Source organism: Musca vetustissima, unplaced genomic scaffold (assembly GCF_032173495.1).
Source record: "Musca vetustissima isolate MV318-11 ecotype Yass unplaced genomic scaffold, APGP_CSIRO_Mvet_v1 utg63188, whole genome shotgun sequence".
Classification (NCBI taxonomy): domain Eukaryota; kingdom Metazoa; phylum Arthropoda; class Insecta; order Diptera; family Muscidae; genus Musca; species Musca vetustissima.
In genome coordinates, this window is record NW_026874872.1 from 117,620 (window position 1) to 145,609 (window position 27,990).

The following is a 27,990-nucleotide window of genomic DNA, read 5'->3' on the forward strand; positions in this document are numbered from 1 at the left end:
CCCACAATCCAATCGGGGCCCCCTTTAAACGACCGACCAAATGTCAAATGTGTCGTCGTCGTCGACATCGTTGTTGTTGTGAGAGGGTGAAGACGAAGCAGCAACAGCAGCAGTAGTGGCGAAGAAGAATAAGTGGAAGTGTGTTTTTGTTTTGTGTGTAGTGTTCCACAAACAAAATTCAAGTGTGTGCCTGCCTCCTCTTAATTGATTTCGATTTCTTTCTTTTTGACTATCAGCCAGCCAGCCAGCCAGGCTGTCCATCTGACTGCCTGTTTGTTACGATTCGATTTCAATGATTTAAACGGTTCACAGGCAAAGCAGAGCGTGCCACTGTGTGTTTGTGTGGTGGAATCTTTGCGTTGATTTTAATCCATAAATATAATAGCAAGAATAGTAGAAGTCAATGAAGAAGAAGCAAAAGAAATAATTCAGAAAGTGCAACAACACAACTATCAACAACAACAGTAGCACCAACATTAACAAGATAATCAAAATAAAAATAATAGCATATCGCAAATTGTGTGTGAATGTGAATTGGAATTCGAAATCGCGTTGTCGTAGTCATTCGCAGTCGTCGCCTTCGTAGAGATCAAACTCTTTTCCTTAACGTAATAAGTAAAAGATAAACGCGAAACGAAAGATATAGGCAAACAGCCGCAACAGCAAAAGGAGGAGGAGGAGACGAAGAAGAAGAAAACAACAACAAAAAGATACATACATAATAATTTTTTTAGAATTATGGCTAGCAATGCAGCAGTGGTTAACGCTAAACCACAACAGCAACAACAAATCCAACAACTACAACAGCAGCAGCTCCAGCTGCAACAACAACAACAACAGCAGCCAATACAATGGACAACACAACAACAGTTGACGGTTGTCTGCGTTATAGACACACAGCTGGGCGATAATCTCAAAGATCGAGAATGTGCCCTGGAAGAAATTCAACAAGCCGTCCAGGCTGTGGGTGCAAATTTTCAACGTGTCCTGGTAAGCATGATGGTGTTTGCATGTTAACGAGAGAGATTATTTTATATTTAGTGTTAGAATTTACCGGTTTCAAGTGGTTTGGAAGTCATATAGCCAAAGATAAAAAAAATCTCTAATCTAAATCTAATGGAAAAATAACATTGTTCAAATGGTAGAAGAATATCAAATTCAAAATCCAATAAGAAAATCGAGTTATGAAAGGAAAATTATCAGAAAATAATGGAAAAATCCAATAAGAAAACTTTATTCCAATTGTTCGTCAAAGTCGGAAGAAATTACAAATTTGTTGGAGGATCTGAAAGGAGACCAGAAAGACGGGCTTAATGGGGTCTTTATAGACAAGTTGAAAGGAGTCTTCATAGAAGAGTTGAAAGGAGTCTTTGTAGTCGAACTGAAGGGAATCTTTATAGCCGAGTTGAAAGGAGTCCCTATAGACGAGCTGATGGGATTCATTTGAGACGAGCTGAGGGAGTCTTTACAGATCAGGGGAAGGGAGCGGGAGTCGTTTATAGACGAGCTGAAGGCAGCCTTTATAGACGAGCTGAAGGCAGTCTTTTATAGACGAGCTGAAGGGAGTCTTTTGTAGACAAGCTGAAGGAAGTCTTTTATAAACGAGCTGAAGGGAGTCTTTTATAGACGAGCTGAAGGGAGTCTTTTATAGACGAGCTGAAGGGAGTCTTTTATAGACGAGCTGCAGGGAGTCTTTTATAGACGAACTGCAGGGAGTCTTTTATAGACGAGCTGCAGGGAGCTTTTATGGATGAGTTGAAAGGAGTAGAAGAGAGTATTTATAGACGTGCTGAAGGGAGTCTTTATATACGAGCTGAAGGGAGTCTTTATTGACGAGCTGAAGGGAGTCTTTATAGACGAGCTGAAGGGAGTCTTTATAGACGAGCTGAAGTGGATCTTTTATAGACGAGCTGAAGTGGGTCTTTTATATACGAGTTGAAATGGTATGTATAGATGAGTTGAAAGATGTATTTGTAGACGAGTTGAAAAGAGCTTTTTTGGATGAGTTAAAAGGAGTTTTTATTGACGAGTAGAAGAGAGTATTTATAGACGAGCTGAATTGAGTCTTTATAGACGAGCTGAAGGGAGTCTTTATAGACGAGCTGAAGGGAGTCTTTATAGACGAGCTTTAGGGAGTCTTTTATAGACGAGCTACGGGGAGTCTTTTATAGACGAGCTACGGGGAGTCTTTTATAGACGAGCTGAAGTGGATCTTTTATAGACGAGCTGAAGTGGGTCTTTTATAGGCGAGTTGAAATGGTATGTATAGATGAGTTGAAAGATGTATTTGTAGACGAGTTAAAAAGAGTTTTTATGGATGAGTTGAAAGGAGTTTTTATTGACGAGTAGAAGAGAGTCTTTATAGACGAGCTGAATTGAGTCTTTATAGACGAGCTGAAGGGAGTCTTTATAGACGAGCTGAAGGGAGTCTTTATAGACGAGCTGAAGGGAGTCTTTATAGACGAGCTGAAGGGAGTCTTTATAGACGAGCTGAAGGGAGTCTTTATAGACGAGCTGAAGGGAGTCTTTATAGACGAGCTGAAGGGAGTCTTTATAGACGAGCTGAAGGGAGTCTTTATAGACGAGCTGAAGGGAGACTTTATAGACGAGCTGAAGGGAGTCGTTATAGACGAGCTGAAGGGAGTCTTTATAGACGAGCTGAAGGGAGTCTTTATAGACGAGCTGAAGGGAGTCGTTATAGACGAGCTGAAGGGAGTCTTTATAGACGAGCTGAAGGGAGTCTTTATAGACGAGCTGAAGGGAGTATTATAGACGAGCTGAAGGGGGTCTTTATAGACGAGCTGAAGGGAGTCTTTATAGACGACCTGAAGGGAGTCTTTATAGACGACCTGAAGGGAGTCTTTATAGACGACCTGAAGGGAGTCTTTATAGACGAGCTGGAAGCCAAACAGTATCTATAGGCGAGCTGAAGCTCAATACGTATTTATCAAATGAGTTGAATGACTCGGTGTATTTATTGATCTGAACACAAGGTAGTATTTATAAGCAAAAATACAAATAAACCCGGCAATAATCTAACCTATTGATGTACCATGAGGGATATTACCCATCAGTGTTATGATCCTGGTGATGAGGTAGTTCTACGTCGTAAAATCTTAAAACCATATGGATGTTGAAGTTATGCACCCAGGTTATTAAGACTCTCTGCTGTAGGCTTTCTCGTAGGAGATTTTACGGATTTTTGGTCAATGTAATAGCCAATAGGTGGTCTTAAATATAAATCTACAGCTCGGACGACTCTGACCTCCAACGTTTCTCATTCCGCGAGTCTCAAAGCACATCCTGTTGAATGGAACCTAACCGCAAGGTCCAGTGGCTGGAGATTTATGACTATTTTCAAAGAAGGTTATAGTGTGATTCCAATCACTGCACACAATTTAATATTGTCAAGAGTGTTTTTTTTTGTCTGCCAAGCGCATGCCACTATACAAGACATCCATAAGTAAGTAAACTATTGTAGGATTTCCCGTTTTAATCTTCAGCCCTTTGCTAAGGGGTTATTGAATGAGTAAAGTGTTATTAGATACCTCTTTGTGGGATAGTATTGTTCCGATCAATTTGTCATCTAATGATAATTAAAAAATCATTTCATTCAACGTATGCAATCGGAAGTCGTGAATCTTATTTTTCTTAGTGAAGTGTATCATTTCTGTATTTGTGGGATTGTCCTCAAGATCATTTGCCTATGAACTATTTGACATAGTTATGATGGGCAGAAATTTATCACCGATCAACAAGACTAAATCGACCGAATAGGGAAAACCCGTTATATTAATATTTTCAAGCTTTATCAGGATCTCAATTATCAGCAAAGAAAGAACTCCAACCTGAGGTGACCGACCATTTAATTAATGATTCTGCTTATTAGCATTCCATCAATCCCCATATAGTTATAACGACTTCTGCGACATCTACATCAATATGACAGCAATGAGAACCCGTACTCCTTTTCTGCAATGACTTTGTCCAAATCCCACTTATGTGAGCTATAAGTTTTAAAGTTCAATGGACTGATGTACTTCGGGAAATGTTACAAGATAAGAGATTCTAGAACATCTATTTTGCTGATACATTCAAGAACTCCTGTCATTGTGCTTTGATTTCTATTCTGATCTTCCTTTTTTTGTTTACCAATTTTTATTAAATTTCCAAACAGCATGATACACCATCATTGTATTGTATAACGTACTGCATTAATTGAAAACAAAAATAATTTATTGACTTGGGAAAAATCTTTCGAAACTATTTCATAAATTAAAATTGACAGAATAAAAAAAATATGCGCTGTGGTACATGCCTAGACAGCAAACAATTAAAATCCATGTAGTCCATTAACTACTGAATTTAGTTTTGAACGCAAAAAAGAGAAAAAACCAAATCGAGGTGTTCATGTCAAAGCTTAAATTATTTCAAATTATAATAACAAAACACAAGAGAATATTATTAAAGCCAGATCATACCTTAAATCGATTTTTGTTAAGTAAATTGCAAATTCCTTGTCAATTACAATGAATAACAACAACGAAAAAACTAGGTGGACGTGAAAGATAATAAAAAACCAGTAAGGAAAGTAGTAAAGTCGGACGGGGCCGACTATATGATACCCTTCACCACTATGGGTATATTCAACCGATGGGATCCTAACGAACGTCGCATTTTTGAAGCACCATTAACATTAAAATAAACATTTCATTCCGCAACCTATACTAAATTTTGGTCAGATATAGAGTTGCTTCTTACAATGGGAAATTATGTAAATAAATTTAAAGCAAAATATCGAAATCTAAACCGATATCTTCATTTACTTATAAATCCAAATTTCGTGAAAATCGAAGGATATACTTTGGTGCGCCATTTACATTTCTTGAAACTTGGCAGACATCATTCTAGGCTCAATTCAGTACGTTATGCCTAATTTCGTGCAAATCGAAAGATATATAGGGACTTTGGACACCATTTACATGAAATCGGACGAAACTATATATGGGAGCTACATCTAAATCTGGACCAATTTTCATGAAACTTGGCAGACATCATTCTAGACCTAAATGATTAGGCTGTACCAAATTTCGTGCAAATCGAAATCGGACGAAACTATATATGGGAGCTATATCTAAATCTGGACCGATTTTCTCGAAACTTGGCAGACATTATTCTAGACTCAATTCAGTACGTTATGCCTAATTTAGTGCAAATCGAAGGATATATAGGGACTTTGGCACACCATTTACATGAAATCGGACGAAACTATATATGGGAGCTATATCTAAATCTGGACCGATTTTCTCGAAACTTGGCGCACATCATTCTAGGCTTAATTCAGTACGTTGTGCCAAATTTCGTGCAAATCGAAAGATATATAGGGACTTTGGGGCACCATTTACATGAAATCGGACGAAACTATATATGGGAGCTATATCTAAATCTGGACGGATTTTCATGAAACTTGGCAGACATCATTCTAGACCTAAATGATAAGGCTGTACCAAATTTCGTGCAAATCGAAATATATATAGGGACCATTTACATTAAATCGGTAAAATATATATATGGGAGCTATATCTAAATCTGAACCGATTTTTCCCAATTTCAATAGGGTTCGTCCTTGGGCCGAATAAGTGACCCATTTCAACCAATTCGGATCATAAGTGCGACCTGTACTTTGTTTACAATTTAACATGGACAGACAGACAGACAGACGGACGGACGGACGGACATGCATAAATCGATTTAGAAAGTGATTCTATGCATATTCTCAAAAGGAACCATGTGTCTATCTCGTTTCCTTTTTCCTGTTACAAACATATGCACAAAGACATAATATCCTGTGCCACAGTGTGGTGAAGGGTATAAACACACCCTTAACTTGTTTATTTTTTTTCTTAGAATTAATCTACATTGGAAAAAATATTTGAAATTTAAATGAATTTCCTGCATAAAAACGAAATATTTGTTACAATGTCTCGCTTTTGTGTCACTCGTTTGAGTTTAAGGTTGCAAATTGATTGGTTGCAGATTTAGAAAAAAATACCAATTAAATCGATCTATACTTTCAACAATTCAATAAATAGTTATGTTTGACCGACCGTCTGAAATGCATTCAATTCAATTTGCCATTGTAGATTTGCAAAATTGAAATGGAATACACTGCATGGCTCGTAAATATCTTGGTGGCCGGCCAATACAAACAGACCATGCCGTAGATTTGCAATTTAAATTATTGTTACACTTGATTTAAACAGAATCGATACAATTACAACGTAAAATTTATGTAGTTTATTTTTTTATTTCGTTTTGGAAAGCAAAACAAATAATGGGTATTTATGATCAACGGTATGTTCAAAAGATTTTCAGTCAGATATTTACAGCATCAATTATAGCATTGAGGTAAAGTAGAAAATCTACAGAATAGCTGTAAAATTATGTCTTCTTCTATAGAAGACATTTACAAGGAGACGAAGAAAAAGCATTTAAGTTTATATTTTTAAAATATAGTCCCGTAAGGCAATAGTGTAGATAAGAAGCTTCAAATTAATAAATGCATTGAATGATTATTTCCATATATGAAAGATTTTAATACGATAATGATTCTACATATGGACTAGCATAAGACAATGTATCTATAGAAGACCAGTAAATGCCTTCTATATAAAAAATGTATTGAAATACCTGTATTCAAAACACATACATGGTTGGACGGGATAATACTTAATCTGCGGTTAACGATTCAGAAGGAGAAAATGATTTGGATTATTTTCAAATGCGAGAAGGAATCGTAGAACACACAACAGTATCATGACGAAATAGTTCCTAAATGAAGGCAAGCTCGCAGTTTGTCAATGGTCCATTTACCTTAGAAAATACCAAAATTTTTAAACTGGAACACAGTAGGTTCATACGTGAGAATAATTATCGTTAACGAATGTCAAGTAGATTTCTAAAATTGCATATTGCCGTAAAGATATCTTGAGAAAATATCATTCACAAGAGTCTTTTGAAAATACTCAAAAACGCCAGCAGAATGATAATTGGTATAACTCCTCAGTCGTGATTGTTTTTAGAATTTATACCAAAGAAGATGGTCTGAAGTAGGATGGTTGGTTGGTAGGTTGATTCATTTAAAGCTTATAGCTCTTCTAAAAACACACATTCCCGTATAAAACCTCTCAGACCTTCAGTTCCACCATAAACTGGTCATCATATAGTCTCTTTATAAATTGGTCTTCATAAACAAATCTCAGAACTTCAACTTGTCTACGAAGACTGCCGGACCTAAACTATTCGATCTTAATAGTCTTTAAAATGTTCTGCATTTATTGGAAATACTTTGCGTACTCCAGATCATTAGTAGAAGCCGCTGGCATTCAGTTCGGCTATAAAGACTGTCTGCGTCTACAAAGACTCCCTTCTAAAAATACTCCTTTTAGAACGTTTAGACTCCTGACCTTCAGCACGTCTATAAAGAGTCCCTGATCCTCAGTTGCTTTATAAAAACTCCGTAAGCTTCAGCTCGTCTAAAATGACACACTGAAATTCAACTCGTCTAAAAAGACTACCAGAATTTCAACTGGTCTTTAACCCATTGTGGTCCAATGTTGCCCACAGGCAACAACAAGTTTTAGAGCGTATATTCAAAATGCTGTTAGTAGATATATACTCCTTGGATTTCATATGTCAAGTCCTGATTATGGACGAAACATATCACAAGAAAAATCTAAAAAATTCAAATTTTTGGTAAAGTTTTGAGCTTTTTTAATATGGAGAAAAGGGTAAAAATGTGTACAGTACTAATTTGTGTATACAGTCCAAATTATTTAAATCGCTTCGTATTCAAAATGTATGAATTCTGTCATCAGAATTATTTTTGATTCTTATAAAACAGAATATAGAGAATAATTTTTTATTTTTCAGAAGGAATGTACAGTATCTCCCGAATGCAAGGATGTAGCGATGTAAAATTTTGTGCATATCCTATTTAGGATAGTTGCATTTAATTTGTGAACAGAAATTTGTTCTAAGATTGCGGAAAAAAATTCGGGGCTCAAAGGGTTAAAGAAGACTTCCTGAGCTCCAACAAACCAAATCGAACTAAATCAGCCAAGAGTTAGATATTCAGAACATTGTTTAGATGTACTTTGATTTATAAGCTAGGAAAGAACGACTCAGGGAATATTTCTTTCAGCTCGTCTATAAAAAAATTCAAGTCTATACAATCTTCTTCAGTATTTTTCAGTTCGCGTGTAAATTCCTGACCTTCATATCGCATATAAAAGCTCCCCCACTTTAGCTCGTCTATAACTACTCATTTGTCTTCTGCTAGTTAATAAAGATATTCCTAAAGGTACCATGGGCTTCAGCTGCTTTACCAATACTCTCTTCATATCCTTCAGGTTGTCAATAAATACTCTCTTATTTAAAAAATTTCTATAAATTCTCAATGGCTTCAGATGGTCTATAAATACTACCATTCGATCGTTTTCGAAGACTCCATTCAGCTCATCTATGAAAATCCCTTCAACTCAACTCTATAAAGGCATCCTTCAACCCATCCAAAAAGACTCCATTCAATCCGTCGAAAAGGGCTCTTCAGCTCATCTATCAAGTCTTACTTCAGCTCGTCTATAAAGACTTCCTGAGCTTCAGTACGTTTGTAAAACACCTTCAGCTATTATATAAAATTATTCTATAAATTGCGAGATCTCTAGATTTCGATTTTAAATTTAATTTAAGTTTTTTATAAAAATACAATTTAATTTCATTTCTCTTCCTTTTGCAGTTCGACAAATTGGATTTTGGTGAAACGAAAAAATTGGAAACATTTTACAATGCCGATGTGGCTGTTATTGATTTAAGCATACAATCACATCAGCGATCATTATCCTATCATTTGGGCGTGCGGGAATCTTTCAATATGAAAGAGAATATATTAATCTATAATGATGTTAACTCCAAGCAGACACTAAGCTTAAAGGTAAGAAAATATTCAAAATCGTAACAAATTCCATAAAAAGTAAAAATATTGGTTACCAAAATCGATTTTTAAATGTTTCCGTTTTGGATTAGTTAAACAAAAAAATAAGCGGCAAACGAACAACAAAATTCACCTTTTTTAGCCATGCTAGAAATGCATTACTTTTGTTGTTGCTTGTTTGCTCGCTGGGGGTCTTTAAACAGTTTTTTAATTACGTCTACCCAAACAAAATCAACCTCCCACTCACCAAAAAAAATTTTGTTATTGAAATAGAAAATTTACAAGTTTGTGATGATGTTGTTGTTGTGCTTTACACCTTTTGATTATCACCTATTTATCAATTTTCGAATATCTCAACTAATAGCAGCCAAGCAGTCAACGAAACAAAAACAAAAAAGACGACCATGGCATCTACGCGAAACGACGACAACAACAAAAACAGGATTTTGATAGGCATACCGCCAACAAACCATCTAACCAACCAGCAAGTCGTCCGGCTAGGCAGTCAGCCAGCCAGCATCTTTGTCTTTACATTTATGGCGACATTTGTTCGACCGAACCACTTAATTATAGAAATAACCCCACCAGCATTGATTTGTCTTTATTCATGTCTGTCTGTCTCTGTGTGTGTCTTGTTGTTTGGCATTTCTTCATTCATTCTTTCATTCATTGAATCTTTCGTTTGGGGCTGCTGATGCTGTTGCTGCTGCTCCGTCGTCCGATCCATATCTCTAGAGAAGAGTTCATCACCATCATCATCTTCTGTTGCCCATTCACAAAAGTGTTGAAAAATTCGATTGACATTGTAATTGTGTTGGCATTCATTCGGTTCTTTTTGTTCCAAGCGGAATAAATGAAACTATAAATAATTATGATGAAATCCGGTTACTTGGTTCCGATCCAATCGATTCTCTCAAAATAATCAAAGAAATATTTTTAGGGTACTGAAAGTTTAGTATTGCAGTATCAAATAACTGACTTCCTTTAATATCAAAAATAAGATTTGCCCTTGTCAGTCCATATTTTCAGATCATTCTTCTGGAGTAATAGTTCCCCAGCTTCCACTTAGAGGGTTCCCCAAGAATGAAATTTCTATTCAATCATATATATGACTTTTCAAAAATGAACCCCATTCAAATGTAGACGAGATTTAGACTGCACACTAGCTGTATGCTACTTCCTATTCTAACTTATGGATGTCTTGTATGGTGACATGCGCTTCACCGACATATAAACACTCTTGACCATATGAAACTGTGTGCAGTGATCGGAATCGCTCCTTATAACTTCAAGCTGCATTGAACATAATCTTAAATCTCCAGTCAATGTACCTTACGGTTAGGTTCCAGGCAACAAGGTGTGCTTTGAGACTCAAGGAAACAGGAACATGGAGGATCACATTCGTCCGACCTGTAGATTAATGTTTAGACGATATTTAGACTGTAATATATATATTTCGTCCGATTTTGTTCACCAATCACTGAACGTTTATCCGATTTATAAGGAATATTAATAAAAAACTACTGATTTCATGACATTGCGGTCGAAAAAGCAGTTAATGGCTATCGCTTATACACCCATTTGGGGTTAGGTCTCTGGTCATCCGAAACCATCGTTGTTTAAGAATTTGTTGGCATTGACTTAGAAGGTTCATATGAAACATTATCACTTGGTCCGGATTTCGTCTTGTGGTGTTCTTCCCACATTCCTTCAATATTCACGCTTATTAGACCGAAGGTTTGAAGTGTCCGCAGTAATGACGTATTTTTTGCAGAAGGTTGGTTTTCCTCAATTAATCTCATCTACTTGATTGCGGTCGAAAAAGCAGTTAATGGCTATCGCTTATACACCCATTTGGGGTTAGGTCTCCGGTCATCCGAAACCATCGTTGTTTAAGAATTTGTTGGCATTGGCTTAGAAGGTTCATACTTGATTGTCTAAGGCTGCTGTGATGAGGATTGTATTTCTTTAGGAACAGCTGCAACTGGTGTAGCGGTAGTCACTTCAATCAGATTTTCTGCCTTCTTGCTCGTACTTATCTTGTCAGTATGGCGGTTTTCATTTGTCGCCAACTTGAAAAAGGCATCGGCAGGGGTAGCTACTGTACGCAAGGTGGAAATTCTGCCGACTGGGTTTTTCCTGAGGGCTTGTTGAGACAGAGATTTACTGTGATCGTATAGGAACACTATCGCTCGGTTATAAATATTCCCTTGCCTTGTACTCAATAATTACTCCTAGGCCATTTGAAAAGCTGAGAAGGCTCCCATGTCCTTTACATCATATTTTAAAGATGCAGAGAATATTTGAGTTGCAGCTCTTCTATAAAAACATCCTAAACTTCAGATCTTTTATGAATACTCCCTTCAGCTTGTCTATAAAGACTCCCTTCAGCTCGTCTATAGAGACTCCCTTCAGCTCGTCCATAGAGACTCCCTTCAGCTCATCTATAGAGACTCCCTTCAGCTAGTCTATAGAGACTCCCTTCAGCTCGTCTATAGAGACTCCCTTCAGCTCGTCTATAGAGACTCCCTTCAGCTCGTCTATAGAGACTCCCTTCAGCTCGTCTATAGAGGCTCCCTTCAGCTCGTCTATAGAGACTCCCTTCAGCTCGTCTATAGAGACTCCCTTCAGCTCGTCTATAGAGACTCCCTTCAGCTCGTCTCTAAAGACTCCCTTCAGCTCGTCTCTAAAGACTCCCTTCAGCTCGTCTCTAAAGACTCCCTTCAGCTCGTCTTTAAAGACTCCCTTCAGCTCGTCTCTAAAGACTCCCTTCAGCTCGTCTATAAAGACTCCCTTCCGCTCTCCTATAAAGACTGCCTTCAGCTCGTCTATAAAGACTACCTTTCGCTCGTCTATACAAACTCCCTTCAGCTCGTCCATAAAGACTCCCTTCAGCCAGTCTATAAAGGCTCCCTTCAGCTCGTCTATAAAGACTCCCTTCAGATCGTCTATAAAATACTGCCTTCAGCTCGTCTATAAAAGACTCCCTTCAGCTCGTCTATAAAGACTCCCTTCAGCTCGTCTATAAAGACTCCCTTCAGCTCGTCTTTAAAGACTCCCTTCAGCTCGTCTCTAAAGACTCCCTTCAGCTCGTCTATAAAGACTCCCTTCCGCTCTCCTATAAAGACTGCCTTCAGCTCGTCTATAAAGACTACCTTTCGCTCGTCTATACAAACTCCCTTCAGCTCGTCCATAAAGACTCCCTTCAGCCAGTCTATAAAGGCTCCCTTCAGCTCGTCTATAAAGACTCCCTTCAGATCGTCTATAAAATACTGCCTTCAGCTCGTCTATAAAAGACTCCCTTCAGCTCGTCTATAAAGACTCCCTTCAGCTCGTCTATAAAGACTCCCTTCAGCTCGTCTATAAAGACGACCTTCAGCTCGTCTATAAAGACTCCCTTCAGCTCGTCTATAAAGACGACCTTCAGCTCGTCTATAAAGACGACCTTCAGCTCGTCTATAAAGACGACCTTCAGCTCGTCTATAAAGACGACCTTCAGCTCGTCTATAAAGACGACCTTCAGCTCGTCTATAAAGACGACCTTCAGCTCGTCTATAAAGACGACCTTCAGCTCGTCTATAAAGACGACCTTCAGCTCGTCTATAAAGACGACCTTCAGCTCGTCTATAAAGACTCCCTTCAGCTCGTCTATAAAGACTCCCTACAGCTCGTCTATAAAGACTCCCTTCAGCTCGTCTATAAAGACTCCCTTCAGCTCGTCTATAAAAACTCCCGCTTCAGCTCGTCTATAAAGACTCCCTTCAGCTCGTCTATAAAGACTCCCGCTTCAGCTCGTCTATAAAGACTTCCGCTTCAGCTCGTCTATAAAGACTGCCTTCAGCTCGTCTATAAAGACTCCCTTCAGCTCGTCTATAAAGACTCCCTTCAGCTCGTCTATAAAGACTCCCTTCAGCTCGTCTATAGAGACTCCCTTTCAGCTCGTCTATAGAGACTCCCTTTCAGCTCGTCTATAGAGACTCCCTTTCAGCTCGTCTATAAAGACTGCCTTTCAGCTCGTCTATAAAGACTGCCTTTCAGCTCGTCTATAAAGACTCATTCACCTCGTCCGTAAAGACTCCCTTCAGGTCGTCTGTAAAGACCACCTTCAGTTCCTCTATAAGGACTGCCTTCAGCTCGACAATAAAGACTCCCTTCAGCTCGTCTATAATGACTCCCTTCAGCTCGTCTATAATGACTCCCTTCAGCGCGTCTATAAAAACTCCCTTCAGCTCGCCTATAAAGACTACCTACAGCTCGTCTATAAAGACTCCCTACAGCTCGTCTATAAAGACTCCCTACAGCTCGTCTATAAAGACTCCCTACAGCTCGTCTATAAAGACTCCCTACAGCTCGTCTATAAAGACTCCCTACAGCTCGTCTATAAAGACTCCCTTCAGCTCGTCTATAAAGACTCCCTTCAGCTCGTCTATAAAGACTCCCTTCAGCTCGTCTATAAAGATTCCCTTCAGCTCGTCTATAAAGACTCCCTTTAGCTCATCTATAAAGACTCCCTTCAGCTCGTCTATAAAGACTCCCTTCAGCTCGTCTATAAAGACTCCCTTCAGCTCGTCTACAAAGACTCCCTTCAGCTCGTCTATAAAGACTCCCTTCAGCTCGTCTATAAAGACTCCCTTCAGCTCGTCTATAAAGACTCCCTTTAGCTCGTCTATAAAGACTCCCTTCAGCTAGTCTATAAAGACTGTCTTCAGCTTGTCTATAAAGACTCCCTTCAACTCGTCTATAAAGTCTCAATTCAGCTCGTCTATAAAGACTCAATTCAACTCTTCCGCTGTCTTCTATAAACTTTAAAAATCTTCTGTCCATAGAATACCTTCTGTGGATCTTCTAACCCCGGTCTCAATATTAAATTTACCTTTGAAGATCTTAAATCGTATTGCAGATCTTCCAGTTAAAAAACTGTGTACTAAATAATGAACCGGTTTCATATTTCTTTTAGTAAAATAAAAACGAAAGCCATCATCACTAGTAACAGATTTCTAGCTTAGAGATACAATACCCCCATGTCTCTCTGAATTTTACAATTTTTTTTTTGTTAGCCGCTGACGCCGCTTGATGGCTTCAAGTGTTGACCCGTTAATTTTTTTTTTGTGTGTTTATTATAAATTGTTGGCGTTCTCGTGCATAACACTTATGACTTGTTGTGGCTTTTTATTGTTGTTATTGTAAATTATGTACTCCGTCCGACGACTGTCAATTCCATAATCTCTGTTATTTGTTTTTTTTTCGTTTGATTTCATGTGGGTTGCAAATTGTTGTTTTATTTCGTTTTTTTCTTGTTTGTTATCATTATCATTTGTTCGTACACTGTTGTAACCTAATCTGGACATTTGTTTACTTCGATGATATCTGAAGCTCCATATACCGCCGCCCGCTTTCAAAAACTAGTTTTTGTTATGATTGTTTTTCTTTTTCTGCCTGTCTTCTATATTCAGTCTTCTGGGTGTTTGTTTATATCGTGGTTTTATTATTATTCATTTTTTCTCTTTGTGTTTGTTTTGTTGTTTATTTACATTTGTTTTGCTGCTTTGGTTTATTTTTGTGTTGTCTTTCTTGTATATTTTTCATATATATTTTTTGTATTATTGCGGTTTTTCTGTTTTGCTCTACGTATTTGGTTTTGTTTACAATAGTGAGTGCGCGCGCGGCATTAGTACCCAGATCCATTATAATTTACTTTAGCCTGAGTTTTAAATCATTTTTTTTTTGTTTGCTGTTTATTATTATTTTTATTTTTGTTATAGGCCATTGGTCATTTCTTCGGGGATTTTTTTTGTTTACTCAAGTTGCGAAAAAAAAATTTAATTTATAAATATGAAAATGGAAGCCACAACTTCTTATTGTTGATAGGTCATTCATATTCCGATAGAAGTTCTGTAGGGTTATTTTTTCCGAATTCTCGTTCTTTGTTAAAGTACGTTGCCATTGAGATTTACATTTGCTAATTGAAAGCGAACGAGAAAAATGTACACAGATGGGCTAAGAGAAGGCAAGTCACAATTTTACATCTGTTGCAACTTCAAAACCGCAATTGTACTGCTTTAATAATATTTCATGTCTCGGTGGGGTGGTTTTCCCACTGACCATTGCAGAAATGACTGAAACGAAGGTGGTGATCTGTTAGATATGTCATTTGAAAAAAAAATGAAAAAGAACCTAACAATATCCTCAGAGAAGACATTCTATCACTATATTGACTTCCATCTCTGGGAGATCTTTATCGATAGATGAAGGTAAATTTTTTTCTTAACCAGACTGTCCCTCGTTTTTGGGAATTAGAAGAAATTCCAAAGCGATCTTTATTGTCTCCTTCGGACCAATACTGTGAAGATAATTATAAGCGCACAACATATAAGGACTCTAATGGCAGATACGTGGTATCTCTCCCAATTAAACCCGAATTTAACGGCCAAATAGATCTCAGACATTCGAGGACAAATTGTCTACTACAACAGTTCCTTCGCAATGAGGCATAACTCCTTAGAAAACCTTACGTTAAAGAAATATATGATGGAGTAGTTCTTGAATATTTAAATTTAGACCATATGAGGCTACAGTTTGTTATCTTCCTCATCATCCGGTCATCAACTCAGATAAACAAACTACAAAACTACGGGTTGTTTTTAATGCTTCTAACAGAACATCAAATGGGAAAAGCCTCAACCACATTTTGCACGTCGGTCCGTCCCTTCAACTTGACTTGTTTCTCCTACTTTTATGATGGAGATTATATCAAAACGTTTTTAATTGTGACATTACTCAAATGTATCGACAGATACAAGAAAATCCTGGTCAAACGGGTCTCCAGAGAATTCTTTTCAGGGATTCTCCCAATAATCCTATCCAAGATTATGAGCTACAGACGGTAACGTTTGGATTTAATTGCGCTCCCTATTTAGCCATTCGGACACTATTACAGTTGGCCGATGATATTGAATCTCAATTTCCTCATGCTGCACACATCCTACGGAAGTGCATGTACGTTGACGACGTCTTGTCGGGATATCATGACTTGGAGACTGCACATAGATCGAGAGACCAACTTATTAGGGGTTTAGGTACCGCCAAATTTGAATTACGAAAATGGACATCTAATATCCGTTCTATCCTAAAGCCACTTCTCCTCAAACATTCAATAGATTCTCAAATTCTTAATTTCGTGGAAACAAGTAGTTCCAAATCTCTAGGCATTAGATGGAATGCTCAATTGGATATTTTTACTTTAATGTCAAGCCTCTTGTCTACAAACCTAATTATACCCAACGGGAAGTGCTTTCCGCCATTGCTAAATTATTTGATCCTAGAGGTTGGTTAAGCCCAGTAATTATAGTAGCAAAAATTATTATGCAACGCATATGATTGGGATGATTCTCTTCCGTATTCGACGGAAAAGGATGGGCAGAACTTCGTTGAAACATATCAGGGTGTTAAATCTATTCAAATATCTCGCTGGGTCAAATATAAGCCTGATTGTGTAGCCGAACTTCATATTTTTTCTGATGGCTCTTAGAAGGCATACGCGGGGGTGGAGTACATCCGTATAATTGAAAAATTCGTTTTCTACCGAAGTAGACCCCAATAAGATTTTATTCCCATATAAAATCTCGTGTCTTCTTGCATGTTAAGTTTTTTCCATATTGACTGGTATCTATAGAAGATCTTCAAAAGACTTTTATCTATATAAATATATAAATGTTAATTTTCCATAATATTCATCAGCAAGATTTATCCCGCAAGGTATCCTTTTCACACTTCTCAAAATACCAAAAAGAAAGATCACAGAAGACCTCAAAAAGGTTGATAGAATTTACAATACGTTCATAAGTACATAAAAATCTTAATCAAGGCCCCAAGATGTTTTTCTCTAAGACTTCAGCGATGGAAGTCTTTCAAAACTGGTTTTACCTATAGAAAATAATACCAATATCATGAAAAGGATATCCCCAGTCTATAGATTACATCACAACAGATCTTCAGTCCATAGAAATCCAAAATAAGAAACATGTTATACCCTCCGCAACGACGAGTAACTAAAAATAAGTAAAAAGTGTCAGTCGGTGTTGCCGACAGATAATACCCTAATGGTTTGCGGAGGTCTTCGGAAATTCACAGAGGTTTTATCATACGCTTTATATAATGTATATTTTTATTAAAGAGGTTTCAGATTTAATGTTGATTAAATTGGTTATTCAATTTGTTTTAATTTAATAAAATTTATAATTTTATAAAATACTAACCCTTTTCAGGGAGAGAATTCATCTAGGCTAGGTAGTGCAAAGTTTGATTCAAATCGGACATTACTTTCGCCATATGTGGGATTTATAATGGTCCAATTCTCAAAAAGGGAAGGTACCAGAAGTAGTGGACCAATGGGTACCATCATCCTACTTGATCTAGGCTTACTAAATATACTAGGTTGTACAAAGTTTGGTTCAAATAGGATAGTCCGTTTGGGTGATGTTATCAAATTATTTTTTTTGCACAATTTTGTGGCGGAAGTACCTGAATGAGTGGAACAATGGGTCTTCGGACTTGATCTAGGCTTGGTAGAGATAATAGGTTGTGCAAAGTTTGTTTAAAATTGGATATTTCGTGCGCCATTTATTTCAGTTTATAAATATTGCTAATTTTGACCATTTGTGGGGTAGGTACCAGAAGGGGTAAACCAATGGGTACCATCTTCGGACTTGATCTAGGCTTAGTAAAGATAATAGGTTGTGCATAATAGGTTGAAAAAAATATCTAAAATGTGCGGAGTTATACTTTGTGTGAGCTGTATACATTTTAAAAGTCAGTGAATTTATATATATGCTTCGTACGGAATTGAACTTTGTGTCGTATTAGTAATAATAATTGAATATCAGTAGGCGTATTATTATTATTATTCCTCAATGTAAATCATACGCTCCCAAGCCGAATAAGGTAATTTGACGGCAGTAATAGGGGAGAATCATATTAAACCATTAAGGGGACCCCTCCATTCTCTGGGTCAAAAATTTTTCTGATTTAATTCGATTCTACACTAATTCAAGAGTCTCCCTACAAAATTTCAAGTGAAAATTTCAATAACTCTTGAAAATATAGCCGATTTATTGTGTCAGCATCAAGGGACGGCTAAAGGGCTTCTCAAACTTTAAACGCGTGTTTCTCTTTTGCGAATGGCGGGCACGATAACTCAAAAACTAATGACCCAATCGATTCCAAATTTTTACACGTTTCTCTGTGAATGTATAGCTATCGTATGAACTAGGATAAAGCCAATCGGTGAAGATCTTCCTTATTTATTAACTTGGTTTTTGGTCCAAAATCGGCGATTTTCCAAAAATATTTTAATATTTTATATAATTTTAGAGCGAAGTCAATAATCCTAGTTCATACGAGAGCCAGACATGTACTCTTTCTAACACCGTTGGAATTTTCGGATTCCGATGTTCCAGTGAGGAGTTATCATGCCCGCCATCAATTATAAGGACTTTTCTTTAATTACAAAAAACAACAACAAACATTTTTTGTAAATTATTTTTCTTCCCTTTTAAATCTTCAAATATATATGTGCAAAGTTACACTCCTTAACAAGCATTGGAATTGATTTACCATTCCATTGAAAATCTTGAAAAATTAAAATCGAGAATGGGAAAGTGGTTAAGTCGGTCTGGGCTGATTATATGATACCCTTCACCACTTTGGGTATACTCTACATATGCATCCTAACAATTTCATGTCAGTGTTGCCTCGAACGGACATTAGCACAGATCATTATAGTACGCTATTCCAAATTTCGTCCAAATCGAAAGATATATAGGGACTTTGGTGCACCATTTACATAAAATCGGACGTAAATATATATGGAAGCTATACTTAAATCTAAACCGATTTTCACGAAACCTAACGCAAATCATTCTAGACTTAATTCAGTACGCCATGCCAAATTTAGTGTGAATCGAAAGATTAATAGAGACTTTGGAGCACCAATTACCTTAAATCGGATGAAAATATATATAGGAGCTATATATAAATCTGAACCGATTTTTCCCCAATTTCAATAGGGTTCGTCCTTGGGCCAAATAAATGAGCTGTGTCAAATTTCATCCAAATCGAATGATAAATGCGACCTGTATTTTGTTTACAATTTTCAAAAGAAACACAATCTTACCTTTTCGAACTCGAAGTCTAAATAGAGAAAATCTTATAATTCTATTTAGAGATCCTCAAAGAATACGGTATCAGTATTTTAAAAGAAAATCCTATTTGGAAATCGTGCTAATCCTCAGGATCCCATCTTCATAAAAATGACATTCTTTTTACATCACATAAGGGGACCCCTTTCAAAATAAACATTCCAAAAAGCATACCTTTTCAAATACGAAGTCTAAATTCCTATTATTCACCATTTCATGAATAATTCATATCCAGTTCGCATAGCACGCTTATTCAATTATTTGCCTAATGAGTTGAAAGATTTTAGCATTACCCCGGCTACATACTCTAAACGTCTTCTTAGACATTTCGATTAGTTTCTTTTTAGAATCATCGATAGTCCATTATATGCACTATAATTTTTGAGCGCAAAGCGGTTATTTATTTTTTTCATATCAGTTTTAAAACATAAGATATTTGAAGTTTTTGATCTCATTTATTATTTTTTTTGTATCTTATTAAGTTACTTTAATTTTTTTGTTCTAAGTTTTTTTTTGGACATTTCTCAATGTCCATGTTTTTAGAGTAGTGCCATATATCAACGATTTTGCATAATGTATTCATAATAATTGGCCAAAGAAGGCTTTGTGTACATGTAAGAGTTTAAATAAATAAATAAATAAAATAAATAGAGAAAGATCTAACAAAGCTTTCCTGTGAAGGGGTAGGCTTTATTAGACCCTTTTTAGTGAGAAAATACCTCAGTATACGTAGAAATATTATCTTACCAAATCCCGTATCTTTGTTATCTTTCAATTGCAGCTCTCATTTCCCAACTACACATTTTTATCGTACAAATACAATCCGGAATATGGTGTGTGTAATCTGACAAATTTCAACAAAGAACTACCGGCCGATACAAAGTTACCCACATTACAGGCGAGGCTTAAGCGTCTGCTGCAAGATGTGGAAATTCAGTCAAAGTAAGTAAACATAAAATAAGCAACAACCACCTTATCTAAAATTATCTTCTCGTCTCTTCTTTAGGGCTCACATGCGTGAAAAATTCCTGGCTGATTTGCGACAAGCCCGTGAAACCTATGCCACCAACACAAAGAGATTACAAAGTATTCTGCATGAAATGCGCAAACGTCTGGATGACGGTCATGTGTTGTCAGGAGAAGTGGTACACAGTTTTATGTGTTCACTGCGAGATGTCCAAGACTACGATGCCATGGTGTGTTTGGTAAATGATTTGAAGAATATTCCAAACACCAGGAAATATGTGGAAACGGGAAATATGAGTTTTCTCTATGCCTTCGCCTTAAATCGCCGAAACAAGAAAGGTGATCGTGAAAAAGCCTTAGAATCGTCGCTTAAAGCATTGGAAAAGAAGGAAAATGAATTTCCTGATATGTTGTGCCTTTGTGGTCGTATCTATAAGGATATATTTGTTGAATCCGATTACACAGATACGGTCAGTTTGAAAAATGCCATTAAATGGTATCGTCAAAGTTTTGAGGTTCAGCCAAATGAATATGCTGGCATTAATTTGGCCACCCTTTTGGTTATCGATGGTAAAGAGTTTTCCAATACGGAAGAGCTACAACACATCGGAATGACTCTTAACAATTTAATTGGTAAAAAGGGTAGCCTTTCTTCGCTAACAGAATATTGGGATGTGGCAACATTTTTTGAAATATCTGTCTTAGCTGAAGATTATGCCAAGGCCATAAAGGCAGCGGAATGTATGTTTAAGCTGAAACCACCGGGGTGGTATTTAAAGTCCACCATTGGGAACATAAGTCTTATACATCGGTTTCGCAAAAAGGGCGATGATCATCAGCCCACCATTGAGGAGCAAATATTTCAATTTTGGATGGATTTCTTTTTGGATGCCACCGATAGCAGTAAGATAAGTAATATACGATTTCCCATATTGGTGAGTGAGCAAAAGAACAATAATTTTGAAATTCAAATTTAATTGTGATTTTCCTTTTTAGATTTTGGAACCCCAAAAAATCTATATGCCCAGTTATGTCAACATCAACATGGACGCCGAGGAGAAGTCCATACAAATAATCAACATTTGCCTCGCGCATGCCAAAAATGAATGTAAAAAAGTCCATGATTTTGTTTTCACTGCCTCCCAGATTAAATCGGTTAGCTTGTATAAGCGTGACGATCGTTGTGCTTACCTTTATGTTCATCATAATTCAGATGATTTTCAAATTTATTTCCCCTCCACCGAATGTCGTCAACGTTTCTATGAGCTAATATTAGAAATGGTGTCGGATCAAGATGTCTTTGTCAATCTGAATGAAGAAGAAACACCTCAAATTGAATACGAATATGATTATGATGATCAAAATCGTAAAATAATATTAGGTAAAGGTACTTATGGTACGGTCTATGCGGCTCGAGATAAACATACACAAGTTAGAATAGCCATAAAGGAGGTGCCCGAAAAGAATTCACAAGAAGTCCAACCACTGCATGAAGAGATTAAATTGCATTCACAGCTGAGGCATCGTAATATTGTGAGGGTAAGTTTGGAATATAATAGAACGTTATAAATGGAGTTATAAGCAGATATAAAAATAAATAATAAATTATTCATCTTCTTAGAGAATCTTTGATCTTCTAATGCCTGACCTGTAGAAAGGATCAGTGTTTGGTCTTTCATAAACAGACGTTCTCTAAAGTTCTTTGATCGTCATAGAAATGCATTTCTGGTCCTCATAAGAAGGCCCTTCTGGATTTATACGAAAATATTTAAAAAATAGACTGGTATTGAACAATAACCTTTTGAGATTACCCAAACTCTGATTCTCCCAAAGGATACATTCTCGCCGATCATTTTAGTCTTAAATTGCCTGTCCCCTACAAAATATGTTTCTGGTCCCCCTTAAAGAGGTCCTTCTACTTCTAAAAAGAGAATATTCTTATTTCCTAAAGGGTGATCCCCTTGGTCTTCCAAAGAAGTTCATTGTGCTCATATAAAACCCTCTTATGGAGGACTTTTTCCATGTGACCATACAAAAAAGTCCTTATCAGTCCTATAAAATCATTTTCAAGGAAAAATTTCGGAACACCTTAAATATAATGAGGCCCGGTTGTAATGAAAAGAATATGCTTGTGGCTTTTCAAATGCTTCGTCTCCTTGAAAATATATTTCTGGTCCACAAAAAAGAGGTCATCCTTCATCTAAAAGAAGTATTCTTATTGTTCTCTAAATGATCCCCCTAGTTATATGGTTCGCTAAAAGAGGACACTTCTAGTTTTCTACAATCCCTTATGGCCTTCCACAATTTGACCCTGATCTAAAGAACCTTGCTGTATATGAGTGAATAAATTCTGGAACTCTAAGAGAAATGCTGAGGAGGTCTTCAAGATGAAAACGTTTTGGGGTTTTTTTTGGTCTGCTAATGGAAACACACTTATGCTTTCTATATGGAGACATTTTCTTCCTTCTGTTGATGGTCTATATGTAATCCTAGGTCCAGAGATATTTTATCTAACATTCCCAACTGGTTTTCTTTCTTTTCAGTACCTGGGTTCCCTCTCCGAAGATGGCTATTTCAAAATCTTTATGGAACAAGTTCCTGGTGGTTCACTCTCCGATCTGTTGGAAAAGAAATGGGGCCCCCTGAAGGATAATGAATCAACAATGGCATTTTATTCCAAACAAATCCTCGAAGGTCTTAAATATTTACATGAACAGAAAATCGTACATCGAGATATCAAAGGTGATAATGTGCTGGTGAATACATATAGCGGTGTGGTGAAAATTTCCGATTTTGGTACATCGAAACGTTTGGCTGGCATTAATCCAATGGTTTCAACCTTTACGGGTACGCTCCAATATATGGCCCCCGAAGTAATTGATTTGGGTTTTCGTGGTTATGGTCCAGCTGCTGATATTTGGTCATTTGGTTGTACAAATGTTGAAATGGCAACGGGGAAGAGGCCATTTATTGAATTGGGTTCAGCACAGGCGGCAATGTTTAAGGTGGGATTCTACAAGAAGCATCCAACAATACCCGATGAGCTATCACAGGCTGCTAAGAATTTCATTCTTCGATGTTTTGCCATCCAGGAGAATGAAAGGCCAACGGCAGCCCAGCTACTGGAAGATCCCTTCCTGACAGAGTATGTTTTGAATGCGATTTATTGAGGATATTTTTCTAAGGTGAATTGTTTTCTTTTTAGTAAACATCGCAAATTGAGGTTAGGACCACCCTCAACGTCAGATTTCAATCGCAGTATTTCAGTGCCAGCTGATCGTTTGGTTAGCAGGCCCAAATCTGGTAATACCCCCACAACACCAGAGATAGAGTAAGTTGGCAATGGGATTCATTTGAATACTTTATTTTTATTTAATTCTGTTATTCTCCTCCTTTTGCAGAGGTTTCCACAGTACCTCCGTTGATATTGAAAATCTTCCCAGCCATCAATCGCTTACCATGACAATGGAACGTCGTAACTCTTCCGGCACTTTGCTGTCACCCGAAATTGAAGTCTCCACACCCTCCTTGCGCACCGGTGCCAGTTCCGAGACCAGTGAAACTAATGATTTTTATCATCTCAAAAAAGAATCTCAACGTCGTACTACTCTCTCCAAAGTCCTGACGACGGATGAGTCAAAAATATGCGATTTATGGTTGGAAAAATTGAATGAAGAACACAATAATATTGTGGCCCTAACCAAAGCAGAATTGCAAAAACTCTTAAGTGGCATACGAGAATATATTATGAATGAAAAAGAGAAACATTTAGAGGCTTGCATAAATAGCTTAAAGGAAGAACTCAACTATGATGCTGCTGCATTGGATCATTTGCATTTGGCCTTGTATTCATTTCAAGATGCCGTTATCTCAGTGTTGAGATTACACTCCATCAAACCTCATTGGATGTTTGCTTTGGATAATTTAGTCAAACAGGCGGTACAGGCTTGTGTTATGATTCTCTCTCCCGAATTGGGTGCCAATCTACTGGGTAAAGATCCCTCACTTATCGACGACGAAAGTGTACACAATCAACAACACACATCGACAGATAGTCAAGAGAAAATGATCGCCTATGAAGCGGCTCATGCCCAAAGCACTACACCAGCAATGGATGAAGATAGTAATAGTTTTTCTTCCACCGAATGTGTACGGCTGTTGCGTGACATTAAAGAATCAAATCGTAAATTTCATTATCAGCATTTGGAACATCAAAAACAAAGTCTTAAAGCTCTGCAGAATATCAGCAAAGAATTGGCTCATTTCTATATGGGTCGTAAGAGGACTAGAAGATCACGCTACAGCTCGGCGGGTAGTAAGAAGCCTAATCGTCAATATAAGAGACAATTTGCAAGGCGTTCGTTTAGTATATACAATGGTGGTCTACAGGAAGTCGATGAACAACTCGAGGAATGGTTAACCCGCAATGATGTCGATGAAATATCGAAAAATGTTATCCTTAACGAGGGATTCTCCTATGAAGATTTTATTTACAATATGGATAAATTGGATTTAATGCGTTTGGAATTAAGGTAAGCAAATGAGAGGAAGAAATATTCTAAAGAAGAGCCGTCCTTAGTCAAAAAGCCTTTGGGCAATCTTCGAAAGAGACCATAATATATTTTATGGAAATTTATTAAAAGATTTTTGTAGATTTTTTTAAAGAAAATATCAGAAGACGAAGGTCTTATAGTTCTTATCTTTTATAAAGAAAGTCGAAGACGTGATATGGCTTAAGACACTCATAAAGATAACGACCATAATAACTTACTGTCTAGAGTTCGGATCGGCGGTCATAATTTAAAGAAGATTGGAATATCGAAAGCATTATTTAACGGAAGAATACGAGAAGGGCTTTTATATGGTGGAATATCAGATAGTCTTCCTTAATTGAAGAGTACCAGTTGTGTAGAAAAAAGAAATTTACTTTTTTGTGGGAGAATTGTTGTTGTAACAACTTAAATATCAGAAAAAGAAATCGTTATACATGGTCTTCTTCTCCTCTGTATCCAAATTCAGGAAGGTTGCAATTTCCTGTTCCCATAACAATCGGATCTACGCTCCGGAACGATCCGAGTTCGACTCGGCCAGGGATTGTCAACTCAACGACAGCTGTTCCAAACGAAAGTTTTTTCCACGGGTGAATAACTCATATCGACAGCTTTGCTTGCTATTCATTTTATTCGTGTCACCGTTGAACAAAACCCAGGTCCTGGTTTTGTTCTGTGTGTCATTTACGTATCGCTGCTAATTCCAACTCAGTACGAAGCAATGTTTGCAACAATTGGTGTCACATTAGGAGGTGTTCAGGTCTCACCTTACACCGCAACTGGTCGCACAACTTAATTGCCAGCTGTTGTCCAACAACCCCAAGAAATTCCATCCCTTCTCTGTAATCTGTTCAGAACTCCGATTGGAAGTGTTCGGTTTGCGGGGAAATTATAAGGAGAAACGTAACATTTGTAAGGTGCAATGGTTGCAGTAACTGGTGCCATATGAGAAGATGTACCACCCTTCGTTCACACAGAAATTGGAATTCCGGCTTTGTAGCCGATTGCTGTAATATCCGCTAGAACCCAGTTGAGTCTATCCAGTACTACGGATAGCACTCCGACTAGCTTTCCATCCGGTAGTATTAGAGCTAGTTTTCCGTAAAGCAGAACTTCTGCCTGTTCCAATGCTGGTAGTCCGACTAGTTATTTTACCAGTGATTCCAGTACTACGGCTAGCAATCCGTCTAGTTCTTCATCCAGTAGTAATACCACTTGTGTTCATGCTGGTAGTCAAGTTAGTTATTCTATTATTATTAGCTTCTCTTCCTAGCACTCCGCCTAGCCATTCATTAAGTAGAATTCATTCTAGTGTTCTGACTAGCACTTCTTCTAGTCATTCAATTCCAACTTCGAATGCTCAAAACTTCCCATCCAGACAACAGCGTTATAGGTTTACAGTTCCCCGAAAAATTTCATCCGCCTGCCTCGACAAGGGCACCTACAGCAGCAGTCCATGCAGGGGAGTGATCCAAATACCTCATTCCTAATCATGAAATTTTATTTTTATGGTCTTTAGAACAAGGGAATTGTGATCACAATCTTTATGCATGAAAACAACATCCTCATTGCTGCCTTGCAAGAAACAAAACTGACCCGCAACATCATTCGGCGAGACAGAGATAGGGACCATGGTGGGGGTCTCGCATTCAACATTCAGCTACATGTCAGATATACCCTGACTTCCCCTCCGTCTCTTTCCCAGTCTGATCGTTTCCTGGAGGTTTTGAGCATTTCAGTGCATTCCGAAAGTATATATTTCGCGCGTCAACAATATTGGGACCAGTTGTCATCCAAGCATCATCCATCTGCTGCATGGCGATAATAAAATTGTTCTTGGCGATTTCAACGCTCCTCATGAGATATGGATTTCTAAATGATCCTCACGGTATTTTTATTGCATACCAGATATACGAGTCCGATTTTGCTTCCATCAATGAGGAATCATCTACCAGAGTCGCTGCCAGGTGTTCGAGATATCCGGACATTTGCATCGTTAGTTCATGGCTCCTTCCGTATACTTCCTGGTAAATCATGGTCGCTTTAAATTCCGACCATATTCCCATCCTTGTCACTGTAGAGCGATGAGCGTACTTTCATGATATATAAATCCAACTGACACGACTTCACAAAATTCATTGAGGACTCCTTAAGTCCTATGCCGCCATACGTATGTGCCAGAAAGGGTGAGAAGATATTCCGTGAAACTATTCTAAAAAGGGACTAAACGCTTCATTCCTGCGGGCAGAATTCCTCTAATAAGAATTCCAGCTTTCGACTGTTCTCCATCGACTATTATGTTCTCTGGTAGCTTCATTTCAGACATCTACGTCATGAACAGCATTGCTGTGGATTTGATGGCGGTCATTTTCATATTCCTCAGATGGAAAAGTCTTGCAAGATCAGCGATAAAGATGTATGTTTATCATCACACATATATCATAAATAATTGATCCTGGCGAATGTTTGTGGAATATTACAAAGGTAGAAGTTGAACAGTTCCGATAAAATCCCTCCATATTGGGTAACTTCATGTTTCACTCTTTCGGTCTTCGACATATAGTTGATTTTCCAACGTTTCAAACATGAAATGTGGTCTTTTCTATGTCCTTGAATAGCTTGATATGGTTGAAGGTATCGAAGGGGGCAGGAGAATTCTTGTATTCATAGATAAAAATATTAAATAAGAAATCCACCTTTTAGAAGAAGTAGTTAGAGAATTTCTATGAGCTAAAGCTCTTTTGGCCTTCGGAAAATGTTGACATACATACAAAGCATTGTTTCGGATTCTCTTCTCTGAAATGAGAACTACAGATGATTATCTACAACTATGAAATATGTCTTTGTATTCATCTTCTTTTTTTAAATAAGACCTGTAAAAGAAAACTATCTGAACTTATTTTATTTTTAATTAATTTCTCATTTCAGATTGGGTATTGAAGTACGCCTATGGTCGCTAATCACACAAATTCGGGCACAAACAGTGCCAATGAATATCGGCAGTAGTTCGACAGATGAACGGCAATTGACAAACTCAACTTCCTATGTAAATAATAATATTGCCTATAGCAATAATACCATGTTAAATAATTTAAATAACAATAACACTACTACAACAACAACAAACAGCAATAACAACAACAATAATAATAATTCTGTGGCCTTAAATCATAAACCAACACGCAGCTCCTTAAGACGTAACAGTAGCAAACGTTGTGACAGTGAATATGATTCGTGTAGTGAATAAGTTCTGTACAAAAAACAACAACAATTCTTTCTTTTTTTG

The 27,990-nt window shown here is 37.4% G+C and overlaps 1 protein-coding gene across 1 annotated transcript; it reads left to right on the forward strand.

Moving 5' to 3' along the window:
• The first annotated feature begins 798 nt into the window (after positions 1–798).
• On the forward strand, positions 799–27,976 carry LOC133337367 (mitogen-activated protein kinase kinase kinase 15-like). Its single transcript, XM_061545596.1, has 9 exons — positions 799–990; positions 8,798–8,992; positions 19,970–20,130; positions 20,195–21,089; positions 21,151–21,693; positions 22,698–23,299; positions 23,360–23,485; positions 23,556–24,686; positions 27,633–27,976. Exons 2-9 carry the CDS (start codon positions 8,933–8,935, stop codon positions 27,949–27,951), a joined length of 3,837 nt encoding a protein of 1,278 aa, XP_061401580.1. The 5' UTR covers positions 799–990; positions 8,798–8,932; the 3' UTR covers positions 27,952–27,976.
• Positions 27,977–27,990: the final 14 nt, after the last annotated feature.

Excerpts from the sequence above, each read along its gene's own strand:
- LOC133337367 (XM_061545596.1), top strand. The coding sequence starts at position 8,933 with ATGAAAGAGAATATATTAATCTATAATGATGTTAACTCCAAGCAGACA. Across the intron at positions 20,131-20,194 it reads GATGTGGAAATTCAGTCAAA|GGCTCACATGCGTGAAAAAT; the intron begins GTAAGTAAACAT and ends TCTCTTCTTTAG. Across the intron at positions 21,694-22,697 it reads GGCATCGTAATATTGTGAGG|TACCTGGGTTCCCTCTCCGA; the intron begins GTAAGTTTGGAA and ends CTTTCTTTTCAG.